At 34.1% G+C, this 22,396-nt stretch overlaps 1 protein-coding gene across 2 annotated transcripts in view; it reads left to right on the forward strand.

Annotated features, from left to right (window-relative positions):
• The window catches only part of LOC140449818 (dynein axonemal heavy chain 1-like), a 1,063,244-nt gene that overhangs the window by 592,005 nt on the left and 448,843 nt on the right, over positions 1–22,396 (forward strand). For both annotated transcript variants that reach the window (XR_011951893.1, XM_072543176.1), the window contains exons 34-35: positions 2,888–3,050; positions 16,323–16,483. Coding sequence is in view for 1 of the 2 variants with exons in the window: in XM_072543176.1 (XP_072399277.1) it covers positions 2,888–3,050; positions 16,323–16,483 (324 nt within the window). In the remaining variant the exon portion in view is untranslated. The remainder of the gene's footprint in view (positions 1–2,887; positions 3,051–16,322; positions 16,484–22,396) is intronic.

Raw genomic sequence — 22,396 nt, forward strand, 5'->3', positions numbered from 1 at the left:
ATGTCACATTTAATTTTGATGACAAAATAAACAAAAGATTGACAGCAACCACACTTAGTTTACAAAATAATTCTAATTATTGCCAATTCTTAAATTTAAATGAAAGCAATTATTATTACTTTTAGCAAAAAAATGTCTGTCTTTACTTTAAAATTAATATGTTAAATGTTACCTTGATTTCACTGTTAAGCACTTAACTTTCAAAAAAAACTTGTTAACATCTATGGAACATCTATCTGGACATATTCTCCAACAGGGACAAAACAACCATTTCTATGCTCAGGAACGAACAATCAAAATATGTAGAATTAGGTTCGGTGGAGGAAGCAAGCTGACGACGGGGACATCCTATATAATAATTTTCCAAATTTCATCAGTGCCGGTGTATTGCACAAATCTTATGGTGATTACTCTGTTTTAAACTGCCATATTGCAAAGAGTACTATCACCTTAACCGGTCTTAGGACATAACACAAAAAATTTGAATCGACTCGCGATTCCTAATTACCGAAACATCTTTCTACTCTGACATCTCTCGCTTCACCAACTCCCTTAACTCAACTGTCCCCTTGCCGGCCGGTCTTTCAAAACTAGACACAAAATACCTCCCTCCCCGCTTCTCACATAAATTCCTTACGACTTCAAATTGTGAAAATTAACCTTGAATCTCTTCCGGAGTTAATGCGTCTCAGAGAGGAAAAGCACAATACTTGCAATATTTTTTCTAACAACCTCTTCTCAACCGGGATATTTGGGGCCTGAATGTAAACAAATCGTTGTTCGACGACAAAAAAATGTTAAAATATTATAGTTAGAAATAACATGTACGAAATGGGGAATTTTAAATGTAAATAAAAAAAGTGCTAACACCTCTTTACTACGAGATAAACAAAATAGGCCTTTTATCGATTATTTTAACGTCGTTGCAAACAGACAAAACAGGGGCGTCTTTAGAAATTTTTAACAATATTTCGTAGTTAAAAGAAAAATTTAAAACGCTACACTTGTTCAATACTGATGCCATCAATATCTATTTTACATCTGGTTGGTCCTTTGCTGATTACTATTGTAATTTAGTACAGTATTCAATACGGTAATTCGTTTGGTATCCCGTCTTAACCTGCTGCTTTGCTGTTCTTTAGCGTTTCAAGTATTTTACGAACTTCGTTGGTTCGTATGATTGACGAATTCAACCATCAATTTTAAAACATATAAATTATTAACAACTTGTTGGTTATAAATATATTTTCGTAGAATTTCTTAAACAAGATTTTTTTTTTATTTAATAAAACTCTAACAGGAATCTTATGATTATTGCTATCTGATCATTCACTCTGATCAATAAGCAAGTTAGTTCTATATACAAAATATTATAAAAAACTTATCTAAGGTTACATTTAGCAATATTCCTTAGGCTCTAATACATTATAGTACTACTAGCTAACATGTACACTTTAGCCGCACTTTGCTCTGCTTTTTCACTTTCACTCACTTATAGCACTAACTCAAACGGTTTCGTTCTCTTAAGTCTTCTTATCTGGTTGGCGCTGTCTAGGAGTTTGATGGCCTCGACATTCACGTGGTTGGAGAGCCTTTGTTCATGACTCTCGGCAAACTTACTTATTGTCTGGATAACCGTATCCATCTGGAGGTCTCGATGAAGATCACAGTTTTTGAAGTACCATGGAGCGTTAACGGCGTTCCTTAATAATTTATTCTGATATTGTTGTATAATTTGGATGTTACTTTCTTTTGTACAGCCCCACAGCTGTATCCCATATGTCCATATCGATTTAAGGACTTGCTTATACCATAACAATTTGTTATAAGTAGACAAAGTGGATTTTTTCCCATCAACCAGTACATCTTTCTGAACTTAATTTCTAATTCCTCTTTTTTTTTCTTAATATGTGCTTTCCAACGTAGCTTGGAATCTAATGGCATACCCAAATATTTTGCAGTATTTGCATAAGGTATTTGGTTTCTATTTATACTAACTGGGATATGTTGTTCTCTTGTGTTAGTAAAATAAACATGAACAGATTTTGTTTTATTCAGTTTGATACGCCATCGCCTGGTCCAAATGTTAATTTGTTCAACAGAGTCCTGTAGCATGGTTGCTGCATCCTCGTGGTTTTGTCCGACTGCTAGCTAAAATGCATGTGTCGTCTGCAAATGTCGCAATTGTGTTTGGTTCTAATGATGAAATATCGCTGGTATAGCACTGGCCCCAGGACACTTCCTTGTGGAACTCCAGCTTTAACTTTTTTTAATTCTGAGTATGCTTCCTCATATTTAACTCGAAAGTATCTGTCAGATATATATGGTAGTAGTTCAGAATATTGTTTTGGTAAGTAACATCTCATTTTATGATACAATTTGTCATGCCACACTTTGTCAAAAGCCTGCGCTACATCGAGGAAGAGCCACATTTAGTTGAATTTTTACATATGCTTAACAGTAAACTTAAACTTACTTTGCTAAACAGTAAAATGTGAAGAAGAAACATCAAAATTATAACAGATTTTTATTACTTAGGGCTGATAACGTAAACATGTATATCATAAATTTTATGTTTGTATCTTTTTATCATAAGCAATTATTAGTATCCCAATGGGAAAACAATTATTTCCGTAATTTATAATTGATGATCATTTAAACTGCCCGATTAAGGAAATATTTAGAAAAAAATGTTATCATTTACTGACCGAGTCCGTTGTTGAGAGTGCCCGTTGAAGAGAGGTGTCCGTTAATAGACAGTTTACTGTATTTTATCTTAATGCACTAGAACCTTGTACCTATATTCGCGCTTGTACCTATATGGGATTGAGAATTACGAATATATAATATTTATATTATTACTATACATTTTTATTACTTGTTACAGGATCTCATTGACTCTAAATTAGACAGAAGACGAAGAGGAGTATTTGGGCCACCTGTTCTGAAAAGACAAATATTTTTTATCGACGACTTTAACATGCCAGCTCTTGAAGTATTTGGAGCTCAACCACCAATAGAGTTAATTCGACAATGGATGGATTTTGGAGGTAAGAGACCATATAGACTATATCGTCGCCTGCACGCAAGGGTGGCGCAACTCAAAAGTTGGTAATATCAGACAACAAGTGATTAAAGTTTGAATTTTATGAATTTTATAAAATTTATTTTATATCTAGTAAAAGACAAACCATTACAAAGGAAAAGACAGTTAAGATTTGATTTCACGTACAGGGCGCCTGCGCATCAGCTTATATGTATTTCGGCCTAATAGGCCTTATCAGAACGGCTTTCGCAGCCGCACTGAACGTGAAAATAAATCTTTTCTGTTTTTGGAAGCAACTCTAACATGGCTTCTTATAAACGCAAATACCGACATCTGATAACAAAATCCGTAAACTAATTTTCGGAACCAAATTCAGAATTTCGCTTTAATCTGTGCCTTTTAAGAATTGCAAGGCAAAACAGACGTTGATAAAGATGTTATTACAAACTATTACAATTCGTGACATCCAAGCTTTAATCACTCGTGTAAACATAAAGTTGCCTCTATCTATCTATCGTCCGTCGACAAAAACTCAAAAAAATATCGTCTTTAGTCCAGACAAATCAAGATATTTTTTACCATCAAAAATGAGATGTTGTAACTAAATAATGCTTCTAATATAATTTGCAGAATAATTTTAAATTCGGTTCCGCTAGTGAATTTGCTTTTTCTGTCATTAAAAGTAAAAACAAAGTTTACTTTCTCTTACTTAATATTTATTATCTAATAATTTAACTATGCCAATATGCAAGTCTCTACTTCAAGTTCTAAAATGACATATATTTACAGTGTGTAATGCGATTGTTGAAATATCGGCGACTTCTTCAATTTTGATATATTGAAATTTCGTTGTTTTGAGGTGGGCGTTATAATTGAAGGGGCAAGTGGATGAAGGGGCTATGTAACATTTTTTGAAAAATTTACATTTTGCGGTGAATAAAGGAGTTATGTCTACATGTAACTTATTCCCTACATGGGTGGTCTCTAGTTAATTTATTTTAGCAGATAGAGATAGTAAGAAGGGGTTATGATACAGAAATTATCAAGGCTATGCTGGAAGAATAAGTCAAGTGCCGATGATTCCCCCATCCATACAAAAATAATATATTCGCTATAGTATTCACACATGAATGAAGAAGTTATGGGTACATAACCCCTTCTTGCGTGAAAAACAGCATTGGCCTGCACGTGAAAATTTTGAAAAAAGTGGTTATGTACGTACATAACTCCGTCATTCGTTCAATTAATGAACTTATTTTAAAGCAAACGGGTATCACATAAACATAACCTTAAAAGTGACGCGATTTTAATTTAATAACAGCAGTTGTGTGCTTGAATTTAAACGAAAAAATGTTGTCGCAAGGACAATTAATGATGCAGAAAGTGATTTAGAATAATAGCCAGGAAAAATTAGACAAGAAAAACACATTGTTCTGAAGCTATTTTCTTGTGGCATTTTAAACTAATTACTATTTAACTGGGAATAAGCCACAATTAAAGGTTAAAATACGTTTATTGACGTTTCAATTTCCACTTCGGAAATCGTTCTCAAAATACAAACATTAGTAAATTAAACAAATTTTGTTTTTGTTACTTAGTGAAAAATTCTTCTAATAATTTAATTTTATCTGACTCATCTATATTGACAATTCAGACATACATTATACATTTTAAAGTAGACGACTTTAAAATGTATAATGAAATATATAAATATATAACGAAAATTCGTTATATATTTATATAAAATGTATAAATATATAACGAAAATTCGTTCTTGGATGAGAAACATTTGTTAACATCTGTTTTATTAAAAAATGATTATCCTTTATCGTTTATAAATAAGGAATTTTCAACAATCGATCGAATAGAACAAAACAACTTAGAACGAGATCCTACAGCATATACAATGGATAATACGAGGAAAATAACAATACCATATATAAAAGGATTATCGGAAAAGCTTAAAAGGATAGGAAATAAATTCAACATTTCAACAACATTCAAAACGACAAACACGTTGAGATCTATTTTGTCCAAAACCAAACCTAACAATGAACAAGAAAGGACAAAGAATTGCATTTATAAAATACCTTGTGAATGCGATCAGTTTTATTTAGGTGAAACATCAAGGCCATTAAATGTTAGAATAAGTGAACATCAATCCTATATTAAAAATAGAGAATTTGATAGATCTCAAATTTGTAAACATGCTTGGGATAATGAACATAGGGTTCAATGGAATGATTCAAATATAGTCCTAAAAGAAACGGATGGTAAAAAGAGAAAAATCAAAGAAGCGGCTCTAATTATGCTAAATGAGACCAATTGTGTCGCGAATTCCTCGGCAGAATGTAGTAGGATCTGGTTACCCATATTGAAAGAGGCAGTTATTAAAAAGAAAATACCAGTATTGGTAAGTCAGTAACATATAGAGAATACATCATTTATATTTTTTAAATAACAAACATATAAAATCGGAATTTGGTATTTATTGAAGGTAAACTAAATGCAAGATCAAATACTTACCATGTCGGGATAGTATTATGAGGTTTTTTTCCTGGTTTTTCCCTCATAATTTACTATGGAATCACTAACAGGAGAATTTTACTCTCATCATGGCATGTATTTGTCTTTTTAAAGACGAATTACATGTTATGATCTTTTCTGACGGATATTCTCAAGTTAAAGTTGATTTCATGTAATCGAATGAACTATCTTATAAGTAAAGTCGTCCCAGGAACGCAACTCAACAATATTGGCAATATCATTTTAAAGTCGTCTACTTTAAAATGTATAATGTATGTCTGAATTGTCAATATAGATGAGTCAGATAAAATTAAATTATTAGAAGAATTTTTCACTAAGTAACAAAAACAAAATTTGTTTAATTTACTAATGTTTGTATTTTGAGAACGATTTCCGAAGTGGAAATTGAAACGTCAATAAACGTATTTTAACCTTTAATTGTGGCTTATTCCCAGTTAAATAGTAATTAATTTAAGAAAAACACAATATCCAACTCAATAACTGAAATTGATGCTGTAAAATTGTAAAATAATATATTTTTCGCGCAACCGATACCTGTAATGTAAGACATCTTACCATTCTCGGTATTTAGTAGATCTCGACATAAAAAAAAATGTTGCAGCTATTAGCAGAAAAAGGGGAGCAAGCTGTATTTCATATAAAGTTGATGTCGTACCTACAAAACGTCCCTGTTCTGACCTCCTATGTAGTGAGAAATACAGATTAAAATGCAGTTCTAAATTTAATATGGACAACCGTTTAATGGTTTGGCAAAAAAAATAAGACTAGTTAATAAAAAAAAAGAACATTCTAAATGAAAAAGTTTCTCTTAGGGATGGCAATAAATGGATTCGTGTCGAGGTTTTTTGGTAGCTACTTATATAAAGAATCGTACGACGAGTACACCCCTTCTAAGAAAGTATTGCTCTTCAAATATCCACTATCTGAAATCTATGTGCCCTCAACAAATACTAAATTCCTTAGAATTGGTAACAAAACAGTATACATCGTGGAAAAAAAATTGCAAACATTCGTGAGCAGTTGCCGTTCGCCCAGAGGAACATCGGGGTTTCTATGAAAATATTATTTGCCTTGATGTTGAAAATACCAAACAAAATAGATGTCGTCGTACGAGATAAACCATAAAGCTTTATTTCCGTTACAGTTTTTGCTTGTTTTGTTTAGAATACATTATAGGTTTGGGTTTTAAATTGTTTTTTATTATACTTTCATTAAAGTACTTAATCCTAATATTGTTTTATTGAGGTCAATACAGCCAAACTAATCCACGGTAGAAGGGGTCATGTACCTTTGAACCACTTTTTTTATTCGTGATTTAATGAAAAATACAATTTTAGTGCTCATTAAGATAACTCAACATTTGATTTCCTAATGAAACAACTTAAAAGTAGTAATCTGATTTCTTCAAAAATGCCAACAAATCTTACATAAATCTAATTTAATCGGTAAGATAGTTTTGAAACAAATTCGGATTTCTGCTTTAATCTGAACCTTCTATAAATGCAAGGTATAACAGACGCTGATAAAGATGTTAATAGAGACATGGGGAATCTAAAATTTGCATTCCATGACATGTCTATCAACTAAGCAGAAATCTTTAACGAATTTGTTTCTTGTACCTACTCATACAGAGTAGATCCGAATAAAATGAAAAAGACAACAAAGATTTGATTTAACATCTTTATCAGCGTCTGTTATACCTTGCATTTATAGAAGGTTCAGATTAAAGCAGAAATCTGAATTTGTTTCGAAACTATCTTACCGATTTTTCTATCAGATGTCGCTATTGCGTCCATAACGAAGCCATTTTATTGTTGCTTCCTAAAAGACAGAGAAGATTATTTTTTACGTTAAGAACGGCTATTAATAACTGTTCTGATGAGACTTATTAAGTCGAAATACGTATCAACAGATACATAGACGCTTTGTACGTGAAATCAAATCTTTGCTGTCTTTTTCATTTTATTCGGATCTACTCTGTATGAGTACAAGAAACAAATTCGTTAAAGATTTCTGCTTAGTTGATAGACATGTCGTGGAATGCAAATTTTAGATTCCCCATGTCTCTATTTTCATCTTTATCAGCGTCTGTTATACCTTGCATTTATAGAAGGTTCAGATTAAAGCAGAAATCTGAATTTGTTTCGAAACTATCTTACCGATTTTTCTATCAGATGTCGCTATTGCGTCCATAACGAAGCCATTTTATTGTTGCTTCCTAAAAGACAGAGAAGATTATTTTTCACGTTAAAAACGGCTATGAATAACTGTTCTGATGAGACTTATTAGGTCGAAATACGTATCAACAGATACATAGACACTTTGTACGTGAAATCAAATCTTTGCTGTCTTTTTCATTAAATCTAATTTACTCATATATCACTTTTTATAGCATAACCCCTTCCACCACTTGCCCCTTCAATTGTAATATTTTTTTGTTGTTTTGTTTTTTCAAAACTGTCTAATCATGTATAAAGAAAATGTTTAGAACATAGGAAAAATCACCTACAGTTTTTCGTTTATGGGAGCAAGAGAACCCAATTAGTAGTAGAGAAAGTGTAGTAGTCGACAATTATTTAAGTGATACAAAAATTCAAGACAATTTTTATAAACGTTTACAAAAATCTGCAAAATTATTGGCTATTATAGAAACTAAGAGGATAGTACATTTTCGTTTATAATATTTAGAAAAAATTCAAGAAGATCGAGACCAAAAGCGAACAATTTATTATTTAGATGAGACATGGTATGACACGCATGATATTGCTAGAAAGAGTTGGACTGATGGTTCACTTAGATGCTAGATGAAAGAACTACCTCCGAATAAAGGTTTTTAAGTAATTATTGTGCACTGCTTTTTCCAAAAAAAAATCCCAACAGTCCAAAAGGCTTCCAACAACATAGAAAATTATATTAAAGAAAAAGTCAAAAATACCCCAGACCACAAGACCGACCCAGTCTACTTCATCTGGTAGAATCCCGTCTACCAACACACGGGCAGGAGCAATCACAAGAAGCTTTGCCAAAGTCCGTTCGAGAGAAGCGCGACTCTATTGGTAATATAAGTAACTGCATTGAACAGGAAAGTCACTTTATTTCCGAAGACCTCGACTTCACCGAAAAAGTGGAGAAACAGAGAGAAAGACCTGAAAGCCCCAATGACATTTTACCTTAACATCACCTGAGGAGATATACTAACTAATCAAGGATAGTTTACCTAAGAAAGCCCCAGGATAACAAACAGAGCCCTAAAATATCTACCGGCTAAGCGATAATATTCTTAAATATCATAGTTAATGCAATGCTAAGATACAGAAAACTCCCAAATAGATGGAAAAAGGCCCACATCATCATGATTCCAAAACTAGATCAAGACAGTAAGTTTCCAAAAAACTACAGGCCAATTAGCTTACTTTCAGTAATTATCTAAATTATGGAAAGAATCATCTTAAGCAGACTACAGGCTTAAAATAATTCCAGAAGAATAGTTTGGCATCAGAGCAGACCACTTCAGCAAGCTACGAGTACTTAGACTAACAGAGTACATAGCAGCTGGATTCAATGATAAAGAGTATACAGGAGCAGCATTTCTGGATGTCAGAAAAGCTTTCGATGAAGTCTGGTATAAAGGGCTAATATACAAAAAGAGATTTTATGGCTACAGCGGAGCATTCACGAGACTAATATCTTCCTACTTGAGCAACCGGAGCTTTAGAGTTTGGATAGGATAAGTCCTATCCGAACTCGAAACCCCGGTGGCTGAAGTGCCACATGGAGCAGTCCTTTCACCCCTATTATACTCAATATTTACCGCATACAATATCAGAACACCAGCAACACTATTGAGCCTTTATGCAGACGACACTGCAATGGCAGTCAAGCACCGAAATGTTGACATAGCATTAAACAACCTGCAAACCGCGATAGACATAATCGAGGAGTCGAGTATTAGATCGACAATCGCCATAAACTCCGACAAAACGCAAACGGTGCTATTCAAAAAGAAACATCAGCAACCAGTAGAACAACTTACTGTACAGAACAACCCCATCGAGTGGAAAAGCGAGGCCAAATACTTGGTAGTCATCATGGATAAAGAACTGACATTTAAAAAGAACGTAAACGCCACATTGTAAAAAGCTAATATGGCTAAAGCATCCATTAGAGATCATAGGCAGAAAATGCAAATTAAGGATAAAAACCAAGATGAGAATAATAAACAGTATCATTCTTCAGATACTTACCTGCGCATCTCTAGCATGGGTGCATACCTGCAATACTACAAAGAAAAGGATTCAAGCAGTTTACAACAACTGCTTAAGAGAAGCCGTCAACATTCCCATATATGTAGCAGAACGCTTCATATACAGGGATCTACAATAGGTCTGGGTGAAGGAAATAATGAAGGATAGAGCCAGGATTAAATTCGCAGAACTGGAATACCATCCAAGGCCTAAACATTAAATAGTGGAATAAATTAGGGAACCAAAGAAAATCGAAGACAAACTAAATAAAAAGTAGTGAGAGGAAATTAAACAAATACGGGAGAGAAAATTTAAAAAAATAAACAAACAAATCAAAATCCCAGAGAGAAAACCAAATAAGCCAACAGAGGATGGTTCGTAGCTCTAAAAGTTGATAAACACTGCAAATCGCCACACCGTGTAGACCCCAAGGGGTGAGAACCAAAATAACTTCAATAGGACCCTCACAAAGACATCCTACGAAAAAAAAATAAAAAACATGAAAAACGGCTTACGCTAACAAAAAAATTTAAAAAAAAATCCGACGAAAGCCAACCAAAAAAATATATGGAACCCAAAAAACCCGGGCAAGTGGGGCCCAAACACTTCAGCAACAAGTCTCCGGACGGGACGTAGTCTGAAGCGAAGACTTGGGGCCCAAGCAAGCAATTTTAGATTCGCAAGTCACTAGAGGATATCAGGAACAAAGCGCGTTACACTATCCTTACTTCAAACACCAGGTTATTTTATAGAATATGATATTAAGAAAGGCAATACTAAATAACTTTGTCCGTAAAATTACTATATCTTGAATATAAATTTTCCTAATTTGATTTTTGTTGGAATAAATTCCGAGAATATTGTAAAAAACAGATATTAAAACGTTTTAACTCATTTTATCTAGTTATGTTCTGGATGACACAATTCAAAATAGTTTAAGACAACTTAATTATCAAATACCTTTTCTTAAGAGATATGTTGTTCATATAATTACTGCTGTTTCAAAAGACAGCATAAATGATATTTTCAACACTTTTAACACTACTGTATCTAATATTACGTTTCTGTCGTGGCATAATATATACTTATAGTCCTTTTCCATCATATTGATAGCACATGATGTATGCAAATCCTCAACAGGTCAAAAAACCATAGGCGTCACCCTATAGGGTAAAACGCCAGTTATTGGACACGAGACAGTTATTGGACATTACAGTGTTAACTTACTAGAATAAGATTTCTGCAAGTGCCAACAAGAGTATATTTCACTAGGTGGCACTACTCGTTTCTATATTACGTTCATTCTTATGTCTATGTTCTACCTTTGACGGGTTCTGTGATTTTGGCGGTACATATTTTTAGGTTATGTGAGTGAAGTGACATTTAAGCATTGTGTTAAGCATCTGCTCTGACTTTTTTTTTAAAACTACGTGGTATTTTTAAGGTAAGATTGTATTTTTATTTAAAAGGGTGTAGTAAAGGCACTAATAGTCCCTAAGGTAGATCTGGTACAGTAATAAGGATTTTAATTCGGATTTAATTACGCCTGTCCAATAACTAAACTAGAAAACTTGCTGAATTCTATTATTATGGGGCACCTGTTCAATCACTAGATAACTATACTTGCCACATATTTCTACAATTTTCAACGGATTTACGTATAATTAACTGGAGATAGCAGTAAAATTAATTTAGTAATCGATTTGACAGTTATTGGACAGCTGTCCAATAACTAAATTTGACCGTCCAATCACTAAAAATGGATTTTTTAGGATTGTAGTAAAATGCCTAAACTTAGAAAATATGATAAGATGAAACTTATAGAAGCTGTTAAGGATGTCCAAAATGGCACTGAATCATATAGAACAGCTGAAAAAAAATATGGAATTCCGAAGTCCACTATAGAATTTAAATTAAAACATCCGGAACATAAAGATACACTTGGACCGTCTCCTATTTTAACTTGCGAGGAGGAGAATACTCTGGTTAGGTAAATTCATTTAATTTATCTTAACCCATAGCATTATTTTATTTTACATTCAATATTCCAGATGGATACAAGAATCTGCTTCAAAAGGTTTCCCCAAAAAGGCTAACGATTTAAAAAGCAGCGTGCAAAAATTTTTAATCGAAAACCCGCGCTCCAATAACTTTAAAGATAATCGACCTGGAGATGGATGGTTAAAAGTAAGTCACCAAAAAAATGTATTTTAATCTGTATTCATCGTTTGATTTTTTTTAGGGATTTTTAAAGCGACATCCAGGGGTTTCTAGAAGGACAAGTGAAGGTGTGACGGCAGCTAGCGCTTGTGTATCTGAACGAGACATCAAAAACTGGTTTAAAAATATTGAAACCTATGTTAAAGAAAAACATTTAGAAGAAGTTCTAACTGATCCATCAAGAATTTTTAATGGAGATGAGTCAGGATTTCAAATATGTCCATCTACTGGAAAAGTATTTGCTATGAAAGGTTCCAAAAATGTTTATAACGTTGAAAAAAGCTCTTCAAAAGAAAACGTCACTGTGATGTTTACGTTTTCAGCAGACGGTAAAATTTGCGTGCCTATAGTTATTTATCCTTATCAACGTATTCCTGAAAAGGTTGCTAAAGGTATTAATCCTAAATGGGGTGTGGGCAGAAGCGATAATGGTTGAATGACGGCAGAGACATTCTATCAGTATATTGCGAATGTTTTTTACCCACACTTAATTGAAAATAATATTAATCTTCCAGTTATTCTTTTTGTAGATGGGCACAAAAGTCACTTAAGTTACCAATTAAGTGTATTGTGTAATGAACTGCAGATTGAAGTGATTGCACTTTATCCTAACGCCACAAGGATTTTACAACCCTGTGACGTTTCTATTTTCCGTCCATTAAAAGAAGCTTGGCGGCAATCAGTGAGAGAATGGGAAGAACAGCATCCAGGAGGGGTAGTGAATAAGGTTGTATTTGCTTCTATATTGGAGCAAGCTATAAAAAAAAGCTGTAAAACTGAAACAGTAGTAAATGGTTTCAAGGCTTGCGGATTGTTTCCATTTAATGCAGATGCTATTGACTACACAAAATGTTTAGGCAAAGAAGTAGTAAAAAATTTAATCATTTCAGATCATCAAAAGAAACCCAAGATGGACTATAATACTTTTGTAAATATCTTAGGTCCTGAAAAAGTTCATAGCTTAGAGAATTTAAAAGAAAATCCAAAGAATAATCTACCTAGCGATGATAATTTGAATTTGTTGTTCAAAATTTGGAATTTTTTTGAACATGATCCAAAACATTCGGATAACCCAATGGTTCTAAAAAATAGAGACACAAACATTAATATTATTCAAAATGTGGTTATCACATCTCCCGTTAAAAATACTGAAATAAAAACATCAGAACAGAGTGGTATTGAAAATGTAAATATTTCTGAGAGTAGCAGTACCAATGATATCCATTTTCAACAATATAAAACTAATGTTTATGACTTACCCTCTACAAGTAAAATTATTGTTAAACACGAATTGTTGGGTAACTTTTTAACTTCTCCTACTGTACCGGAAAGAAAAAATAAACGTAACACGGAACGACGTCCTTTTGCTATTACATCTGCAGGATATCAAGAAATGTTACGGAAAAAGGAGGAGATAAAAGAAGAGCAGGAAAAACAAAAACAAGAAAGGAAACGGAAAAGAGAAGAAAAATTAACCATAAACCAGTGGAGCAAGAAAAAGAATTCAAAAAAAGTCAAATGTTTTATTTGTTCAAATGATATTCAATTGAACAAATTAAAATGCGATGACTGTAATCTTTATTATCACGAATCATGTATTCCTGTTAATCATAGACAGCATATACCTAACGATGGTGATCTATTTATATGTCACAACTGCTTCAATCTCCAGGATAGTGATTCTGATGCTAATAACAGTAACCAAGACAGTGAGGATGAAGACATTGACGAACTTTTCACTCAATACAAAATAGCACAAAAGCATTTATAAAATTTAATTGTGTCAATTGTATATAGGTACCCCATACCGCACAGAAATCTTAGGTTTTTCCTGTAATTTTCATTTGTTTCTAGTTTTTTATTGTGTTAAAGCAGTCGTCCAATAACTAATTTTGAGTGTCCTGTAACTAAATAAACTGTCCAATAGCTATAATTTTTGTAACTATTTTTAATAAATATATATTGACAAAAAATATTTAACACCTTCTTTAAATCCTTTTATCCATATTGTAATAAACTGTTTAGACTACCTTTTGTATAAATTTCAATTCAATCTGCAGAGAACAATGTGAATTACGAATTTTTAAAGTTGAAATTTTCTTAAGTGTTCAATAACTGTATAGTTTACCCTACTTGTTTTGAAATAAATAAAAAAAATTTATATTTTAAGATGCCGTCAACAATTCATTATCTTTTAAAAAATCTTCTGTAAAATAAGTATCCACTAATCTTACTATACCTTTTTTGTGCGTTAAAAAAACGTCGGTATATATGCCACACGATTATTGTTAATTATACACGGGTGATTAACGAGAGAATTCAATGTTTTCGCCTGACACAAAAAGAATACCTTCTTTGAACGATTACCTGGAATTACTGATAAGGCTTCACTAATGATACTTTAAGTAGTTTTTATGCCACATTACAGCTTATGCCAATAATATAAATTAGAAATTGTTTCCATTTTCCATTTAGTTTGTAGATGTACATTGTTCATGTCTTACCTACCTACGTTTTTGGTTTCGATATTTGGTTATTTGCATTTAAAAATGACGTCGACAACAGGTTTTATCCTGGTTAAGTGTAGTTTTAAAGGTGCCTTCAGTCTAAGAGAGAAAAATATAATATTAAATGTACACGATGCACTTGTATATCAACGCCCTTTAAGTAATGTTCGTGAAATCGTTAACATGTGTTCAAATATGACAGGGGTTGGAGAAGCAACAATTTATAGATTCCTAAAAGAAAGAAAAGGAGGAATTGTTTCATCTCCCAAGAAGAGTGGAGGGAGTAAACCCTTGGAAATTGAAGAAATACATAAAAACATGATAAGACACAGCGTCCACTCATTTTGTTTTTAACAAAGAATTTCCAACATTGGACAAAATCCAAACATTAATTAGAGAAAACGAAGAGTTACCAATCATAAGCAACAAGAACTTATGGGGACTATTGAGAGAGATGGGATTTCGTTGGCAAAAAAATAGAAAAAAATCCGTTTTAATTGAAAAAGATTACATTGTATGTTGGAGACGAGATTATCTAAGAACTATTAAAAAGTACCGAGAAGAAGGGAAAACAAATTTTTATTTGGACGAGACTTTGCTAAATAAAGGTCATACTGTACAATATCTATGGGTTGATACAAATGTGAAAAGTTCCCGTCAGGCATTCATCGAAGGTGTATGTACTGGAATAAACAATATTTCTGTTGGAAAAGGACGCAGACTCATAATAACCCATATTGGAAACGAATACGGTTTTGTCAATGGTGGATTATTAAGTTTTGCCTCCAAATCAACCAAAGATTAGCACGAGGAAATGACTGCTGACGTTTTTGAAGAATATTTTGAGCAAATGTTGGATTTGCCAACAACGGCATGGAAAAAAGGAGAGATAATCGAATGGTTGGATAAACACGCAATTGAGCACAAGGAGAATTCGACAAAAAAAGGATTATTACCTATTGTAAGGCAACATAAAGCAGCTTATAAAAAATATATAATTGATGAAATGGCATTAAACCGTGATGTAATTATTTTACGTTTACCCCCATACCACTGTGATCTGAATCCGATAGAAAATATATGGTCTCAAGTAAAGAGTGAAGTCGGATGCAACAACAAAACTTTTAAATTAGAAGACTTACAACAATTATTAGAACATTCCTTATCAAAAGTAACTCCAGATAATTGGAAAAATGCTGTTAGTCATGCTTACAAGGAAGAAAATAAAATGTGGAATTTGGATAATATGACTGATGCAATGCTGGAACCGGTAATAATTAACATTGGAGTTGAAGATTCCTTAGATTCTGAAGAAAGCAGTGAATCTGAAATGGAATTTGATTAAAATAATATTAATTTTTTTACATATCGGCCTCTGTTACGCCCACAAATTATATTATATATAAGCAATAAAATAAACGTCTTACATTTCTTGCAAATTCATTAGTACCTGTTAATCTCCATCACTCCTACACTGGTAACTTTATTTAGGGATTAACCCTCAAAACTATTGTATTCTATTCTGCTTCAATCTTTATACCTGGTGGTCATACTCAATTTAAAATTGTTTTCCTATATACTTCTGTAAACTTGTTGACAAATATCTATTTTTCATTGAGTCACCCGTATCAACAGTTTAGGGATTTGCATACATAATGTGCTAGCATGTCCGTCTTTTCTTTTTTGCATCTGATAGGTTCATTAAAATTTTAATGCAATAAACTAGCATTTATTAAAATATTAAATTTTCTGTTGCAGGGTGGTACGACAGAAAAAATATTGGCGAGTTTAGAAAAATAATTGATATAAACTTTGTAGCAGCTATGGGTCCACCAGGTGGTGGTAGAAATCCCGTAACGGCTAGACTTCTGAGACATTTTCACTATTTGACATTCCTAGAAATGGAAGATGATAGCAAGGTAAGACCACATTATAATAAACTAATAAAACAGTAGTTAAACACTTGTCTACATAACTTCTGGGGCGAAAATGTACTTGACATTAAGGTTATCCAGATTATTAGAAATCTGTATTGGAATCAGAGAGTGTCACCAGAACTGACCAATCACGACGCAGTGTCACTCTGGCCGGCCAATCACAAACAGTTTTATTAACTGCGTTGTCTTTGGCATCCCGGTAGAAAATCGCTGCTAAATTGCAAACACAAAGTGTATAAAAAGGCAGCACCTTTTCTAGGTCTTGCGATCGGGATCTAATCGTTTTACACCACTAGCCCCTGCTAGACCCTTGTTGGCTAAGAGCCTCTTGAAAATTCAACGTTTATTATTATACCCAGGAGTGAACCCTTGTAAGAATACTTCGTTTAAAGAAGGGTCCAAACGCTTTCTTATTGAATACGTACGAAGTCTTATCGACTACGAAGTATTCACAGGAAAACAGGAATAGGAGTAGCGACTGTTGGTCATTTTTTCGTCTAGGCTCCGAGTGAACATTCCCTGCCTGGGTAGGAACCTTTGAGATAGGAAAGACAATGTGTCTTTCAGATCGTACCGAACTGACACAGTGTTCCACTGGACCACCGACGGTTAGGAGTTAATTAAAGTCCCAGATGGACTTGGAATTTCTCCTCGCTCGGTGGCCAAGCTAAAGTCGCGCTTCGCCGTTGGAAACCTCCTCGACGGAAATAATCAACGTCTTTACAAGACATTATATTGTTTCTGCGGAAGGTAACGTGCGTGGCGTAGTACCAACATCAATGTCGCCACTTTGACGGTGTTCCTACATACCTCGTGGGGTGTGTGCTCGACCACACGTCGAAACGTAAAGGGCTGGCATCTCTGTGAAATCCAGGGCGTACACCGCAATTAGAATACTCATATTTAATATATGTAAGAAAACAATATACCGTCACGTAAGAACCATCGAACTGTTATAGTATTCTGAATTGTTGATGAGCCTTTGAGGATTACAGAGCCACCGGTGAACTTCACGTGGAGTGTGGTACAAGTACAAACAGGTAACCACGAGGTCGAGGATGGAGGCGAAGAACCTTCGCCCCGCCTTACGAGCGTCGACCGAATTACATCCAGATAAAGAAACTACCTCTGTGGAAGCTACGACCGTACGACAAGAGCCCATATTAAGTATGGACGTATGGTGAACGAAACAACTATTTCTAAAGAGATTAGAAAAAGCTGCATTTTTGCCGCTGCTTTTCAACCTATATACAAAACAGATATTTAAGGAGAACTAGAATAACAATATGAAGGCATCAAGATTAATGGTGTACCAATAAGCCATCTTCGATATGCAGATAATACTGTTTTACAAGCGGGTAATATCAAAGATTTATAGATGAAGCTTAATAGAGTCAATGCTACAGGCAACCTATTGTTACGAAAGATTTATCCCACATAGAAAAAGTCCGTTGACGAAAAAGATAGTAAAGTTTGAAACGTCAAAAAATTATAATTATATAGTTATCAGTTAGTTATATTGTATTGTCATATTGTTGGTGTGGAATAAAGTTAATTTTCAAGAAGTGTAATATTGGTGACAGCGGTGGGATAAAGAAATATTTAGCAGTTGTTAATGGTAAATACAAGATCCACTGAGTTTGACAAAGAAATGGATACGTCCGGACCCCCTGCATGGTTTTTAAAAATGAAAGAAGATGAAGAGAAGCGTAGACAAGAAGAGAAAGCGGAAAATGAGAAGCGTAGGCAAGAAGAGGAAGACGAGAAGGAGAGGCGTAAAAAAATAGAGGTAGAAATCATAGATGGTTTATCCAAAATTCACGAATATTTTCAGTTAGAGATAATTCAAATCACTAGTAGAATAGATAAGTTAGAAGAAAAACAAAACAATTTTGAAAATAAAATAGAACAACAACAAAATGATTTGAAATCTAATTTACAAATACAAATAGTTGAGTTAGAAAAAAAGATTAATACACAAGCTTCTTTACCTAATGTTTCAGTAACTAACGTCGAATCTAAACAAACAGCTTCATCACCTTCCATAATTGAACCAGATACAATACGAACTAGTAAATTTTTAAAACCACCCACATTCGATGGTCAGACAGCATGGGAAACTTATTGTTTTTAATTTGAAGCTGCAGCTAGAGCAAATGGCTGGAATGAAAAAGAAACGGCAGCTTCTTTGGTGGTGTTGCTTCGAGGACAGGCAGCAACCGTTTTGCAATTCCTTCCCCAAGATGCACCCAGTTATACCTCTCTCGTTGAAGCTTTAGAGACAAGATATAGCCAACAGCATCTAAAGCAGGTTTTCCAAAGTCAGCTAAAAATTCGATATCAAAAACATAACGAAAGCCTGCAAGAATTTGAAGCCGACATTAAAAGATTATTGCACTTGGCATACCCTCAGGCACCTAAAGATTTCCTGGAACAAATTGGAATACAGGCATTCATAGATGGACTACAGGATGTTGAAATGCAACAAGCTCTCCGATTACAACATCACAAATCGCTAAATGGAGCACTAGTCTCAGCCCAGGAGTATGAAGCGGCAAAAAGCATTTTCATATCTCTCCCAAAATTAAGAGAAATAAGATTTCAAGAAAATAAAGAAATCACAACCGCAGATAACCAACAACCTATTTTATCCCAAATTTTAAACATACTGCAAAATCTTCAACTAAAACCTCGAAATAAAAACAGAAGATGTTTTAATTGGGGGAGAATAGGATATTTTCAAAACAATTGCAGAAGCCGATCCCAAACAAGGAGAGAACATCCAAAGAATGAGGCTAGTAGGTCGCCTAGATCGACATCCAGAAGCCCATCACATAGTCCTATTAGAAATACTAGTAGAGATAGGTCTCTAAGAAATCGATCTCCCACAACTGACCACAGATACGCAAACAATAGCCAGGGAAACGAATAAAAGTCGACACTAAGGGGCGGGCGTCGGCTGTATCTAATCAAAGCTCCCAAATTCACACTTATACTTTACATAAAAATGAACAAAATTTATTACTTAAGGGCTACGTTAAGAATCAAAAATGCACCTTTATTATTGATACCGGTGCAACCAGATCCTTTATTCGAACCGGATTTCTGAATGAGAAACTACAACCCACTAAAACAAACTTAGTTCTTGAAACAGCTTCAGGCCACACTATTCCAATTCATGGAGAGATAATGGCAACCATACAGATTGGTAACACCTTGATAAAAACACGTTTTCCTTGTAGCCGATATTAAAGACGAATGCGTTCTTGGGATGGATATTATGCAGAACAAATTTATCATAAATCTTCAAAATAAAATGTTATTTAAAAATGAAGAAATTGTCCTAAATTTGGAAGAATCGGTACCTCAAGTAAGAGTTATAGTAAGCGAGAATACCGAAATTCCTCAAAATTCTGAAAGTATCATCCTGGCGAGACTGAGTCAAAAACCTGAAGGTCTACATTTCGGCGTTGTGGAAAGCGATGAACTAGTTAGTGATGGAATTTTGATAGCCAGATGTCTTATTAATGTAGATGAGATGATTCCAGTAAGGGTTGCTAATTTGTCTAAAAAGCCTTTTAAATTGAAGAAAGAACAACAAATAGCATTCTGTACACCAATAGAAAAAATAAGCAAGTGCGAAAAATATTTAAAAAAGAATACAGCTTCCAGAAACCCAGTTGACGCTAGCCTAGTGAAACAACTAATCAAAAATGTTGACCACTTAACAACTAAAGAATTAAACAAAATTAAAGAATTTAGTAATGAAAACTACGACATTTTTGAATCCGAGAAATCTACAGGGCGTACTAGTTTAGTTCAACATAGAATTTATACTGAAGATGTAAGACCAATTCGTCAAGCGCCACGGAGATTGCCATTTGCTAGACAAAAGGAAGTTGAAAACATAATACAAGACATGATAAATGCTGATATTATCGAAGAAGCTTCGGGCCCCTGGTGTTCACCAGTAGTCTTAGTAACTAAGAAAGATGGATCTACTCGCTTTTGTGTAGACTACAGAAGATTAAACCAGGTTACACAAAAAGACAGTTATCCGTTGCCACGAATAGATGATACACTAAACACTCTATCAGGTGTTAAATGGTTTTCTACCCTAGATTTAAAAAGTGGCTACTGGCAAGTAGAAGTACATCCGGATGATCGAGACAAAACTGCTTTTTCAACTGGCCGTGGTTTCTACAAGTTTCAGGTTCTACCATTTGGTCTGTGTAATGCTCCAGCTACGTTTGAACGTCTAATGGAGACGGTTTTAAGAGGACTTACCTGGAAAACGTGTCTAGTATATCTTATTGATATAATGATTATGTCCAAAACGTTTGACGAACATCTGAAAAACTTAAGCGAGGTATTTGACAGATTGAGAAATGCCAATTTAAAGTTAAATTATAAGAAATGGTCACTATTTCAAAGAGAGGCATACTATTTAGGACATATCGTTTCAATAGAAGAAATTAAAACTGATCCAGAGAAGATTTCAGTTATTAAAGATTGGCCTAAACCAGGAAATAAAAAGGAAATTAGAAGTTTTCTTGGACTCTGTTCATATTACCGAAAATTTATTAAAGATTTTGGCCGCATAGCTAAGCCCCTTTATCGACTAACCGAAAACAACATTGAATTTGACTAGACACCGGATTATCAAAATGCTTTCATAGATTTAAAAAAACGACTTACAACAGCACCAATTCTAGCATATCCACGAGAAGATGGTAAATTTCTGTTGGATTGTGACGCATCTCAACATGGTATTGGCGCAGTATTATCACAAGAACAGGAAGGCGAAGAAAAAGTTATTGCATATTTTAGTAAAACAATGGGAAAGGCTGAAAAGAATTATTGTGTTACCAGAAAAGAGCTCCTAGCTATTATAAAAGCCCTAGAACATTTTCATACTTTTCTTTATAACAGAAATTTTATAGTTAGAACTGACCATAGCGCTTTACTGTGGCTAATGAATTTTAAGAAGCCAGAGGGACAAGTGACTCGGTTAATAGAGAGACTCAAACAGTATACCTTCGACGTAGTACATAGAAAAGGGCGTCTCCATAACAATGCCGATATTCTTTCTAGGCGACCCTGTTTGGAACGATAATGCCAGTACTGTAAAAGACTTGAAGATAAAGAGAACATAACCGAAGAAGTAAGTCTTCAGGTAACCACAGTTATACAAGAAGAAGATAATGATCAGACTTCCCTGGAAAACCTTAAAAAGAGTCAAAAGAAAGATAATGACTTAAAAGTCATACGAGAATGGCTTAAAAATGGAGTAAGACCTATTTGGCAGGAAATAACCAATTACAGTGGAACTATAAAAGCGTACTGGGCTCAATGGGAATCTCTGTATCTTTCCAATGGTCTATTATATCGAAAGTGGGAAAGTCCCGATGGAGTACGTATAGTTCAACAAGTGGTACTGTCGAAATCACACATTAAAAGTGTGTTGCAAGAACTTCATAGCTTCTGGAGGCCATTTTGGAGTCAAAAGAACACTGGCCAGAGTTCGAAACAGATTTTACTGGATCAATTGTCGTCGAGATGTAGAAGATTGGTGTAGGAAATGCGATTTATGTAATGGTAAAAAAGGCCCTAGAACAAGAAGTCGTGGTAAAATGGCACAGTATCTTTCCGGAAAGCCTTTTGAACGACTTGCAATTGATATTCTTGGTCCACTTCCGATGACAGAGAGAGGGAATAAGTACTTAATGGTAGCAATGGATTATTTTTTAAAATGGCCTGAAATTGTACCCCTTCCTAATCAAGAAGCGACTACAGTAGCAGAAGCATTTATAACACACGTCGTATCAAGACATGGAGTTCCTTTAGAGTTACATTCTGATCAAGGACGAAATTTTGAATCAGAATTATGGCAAG

This window comes from Diabrotica undecimpunctata, chromosome 9, assembly GCF_040954645.1.
Source record: "Diabrotica undecimpunctata isolate CICGRU chromosome 9, icDiaUnde3, whole genome shotgun sequence".
NCBI lineage: Eukaryota > Metazoa > Arthropoda > Insecta > Coleoptera > Chrysomelidae > Diabrotica > Diabrotica undecimpunctata.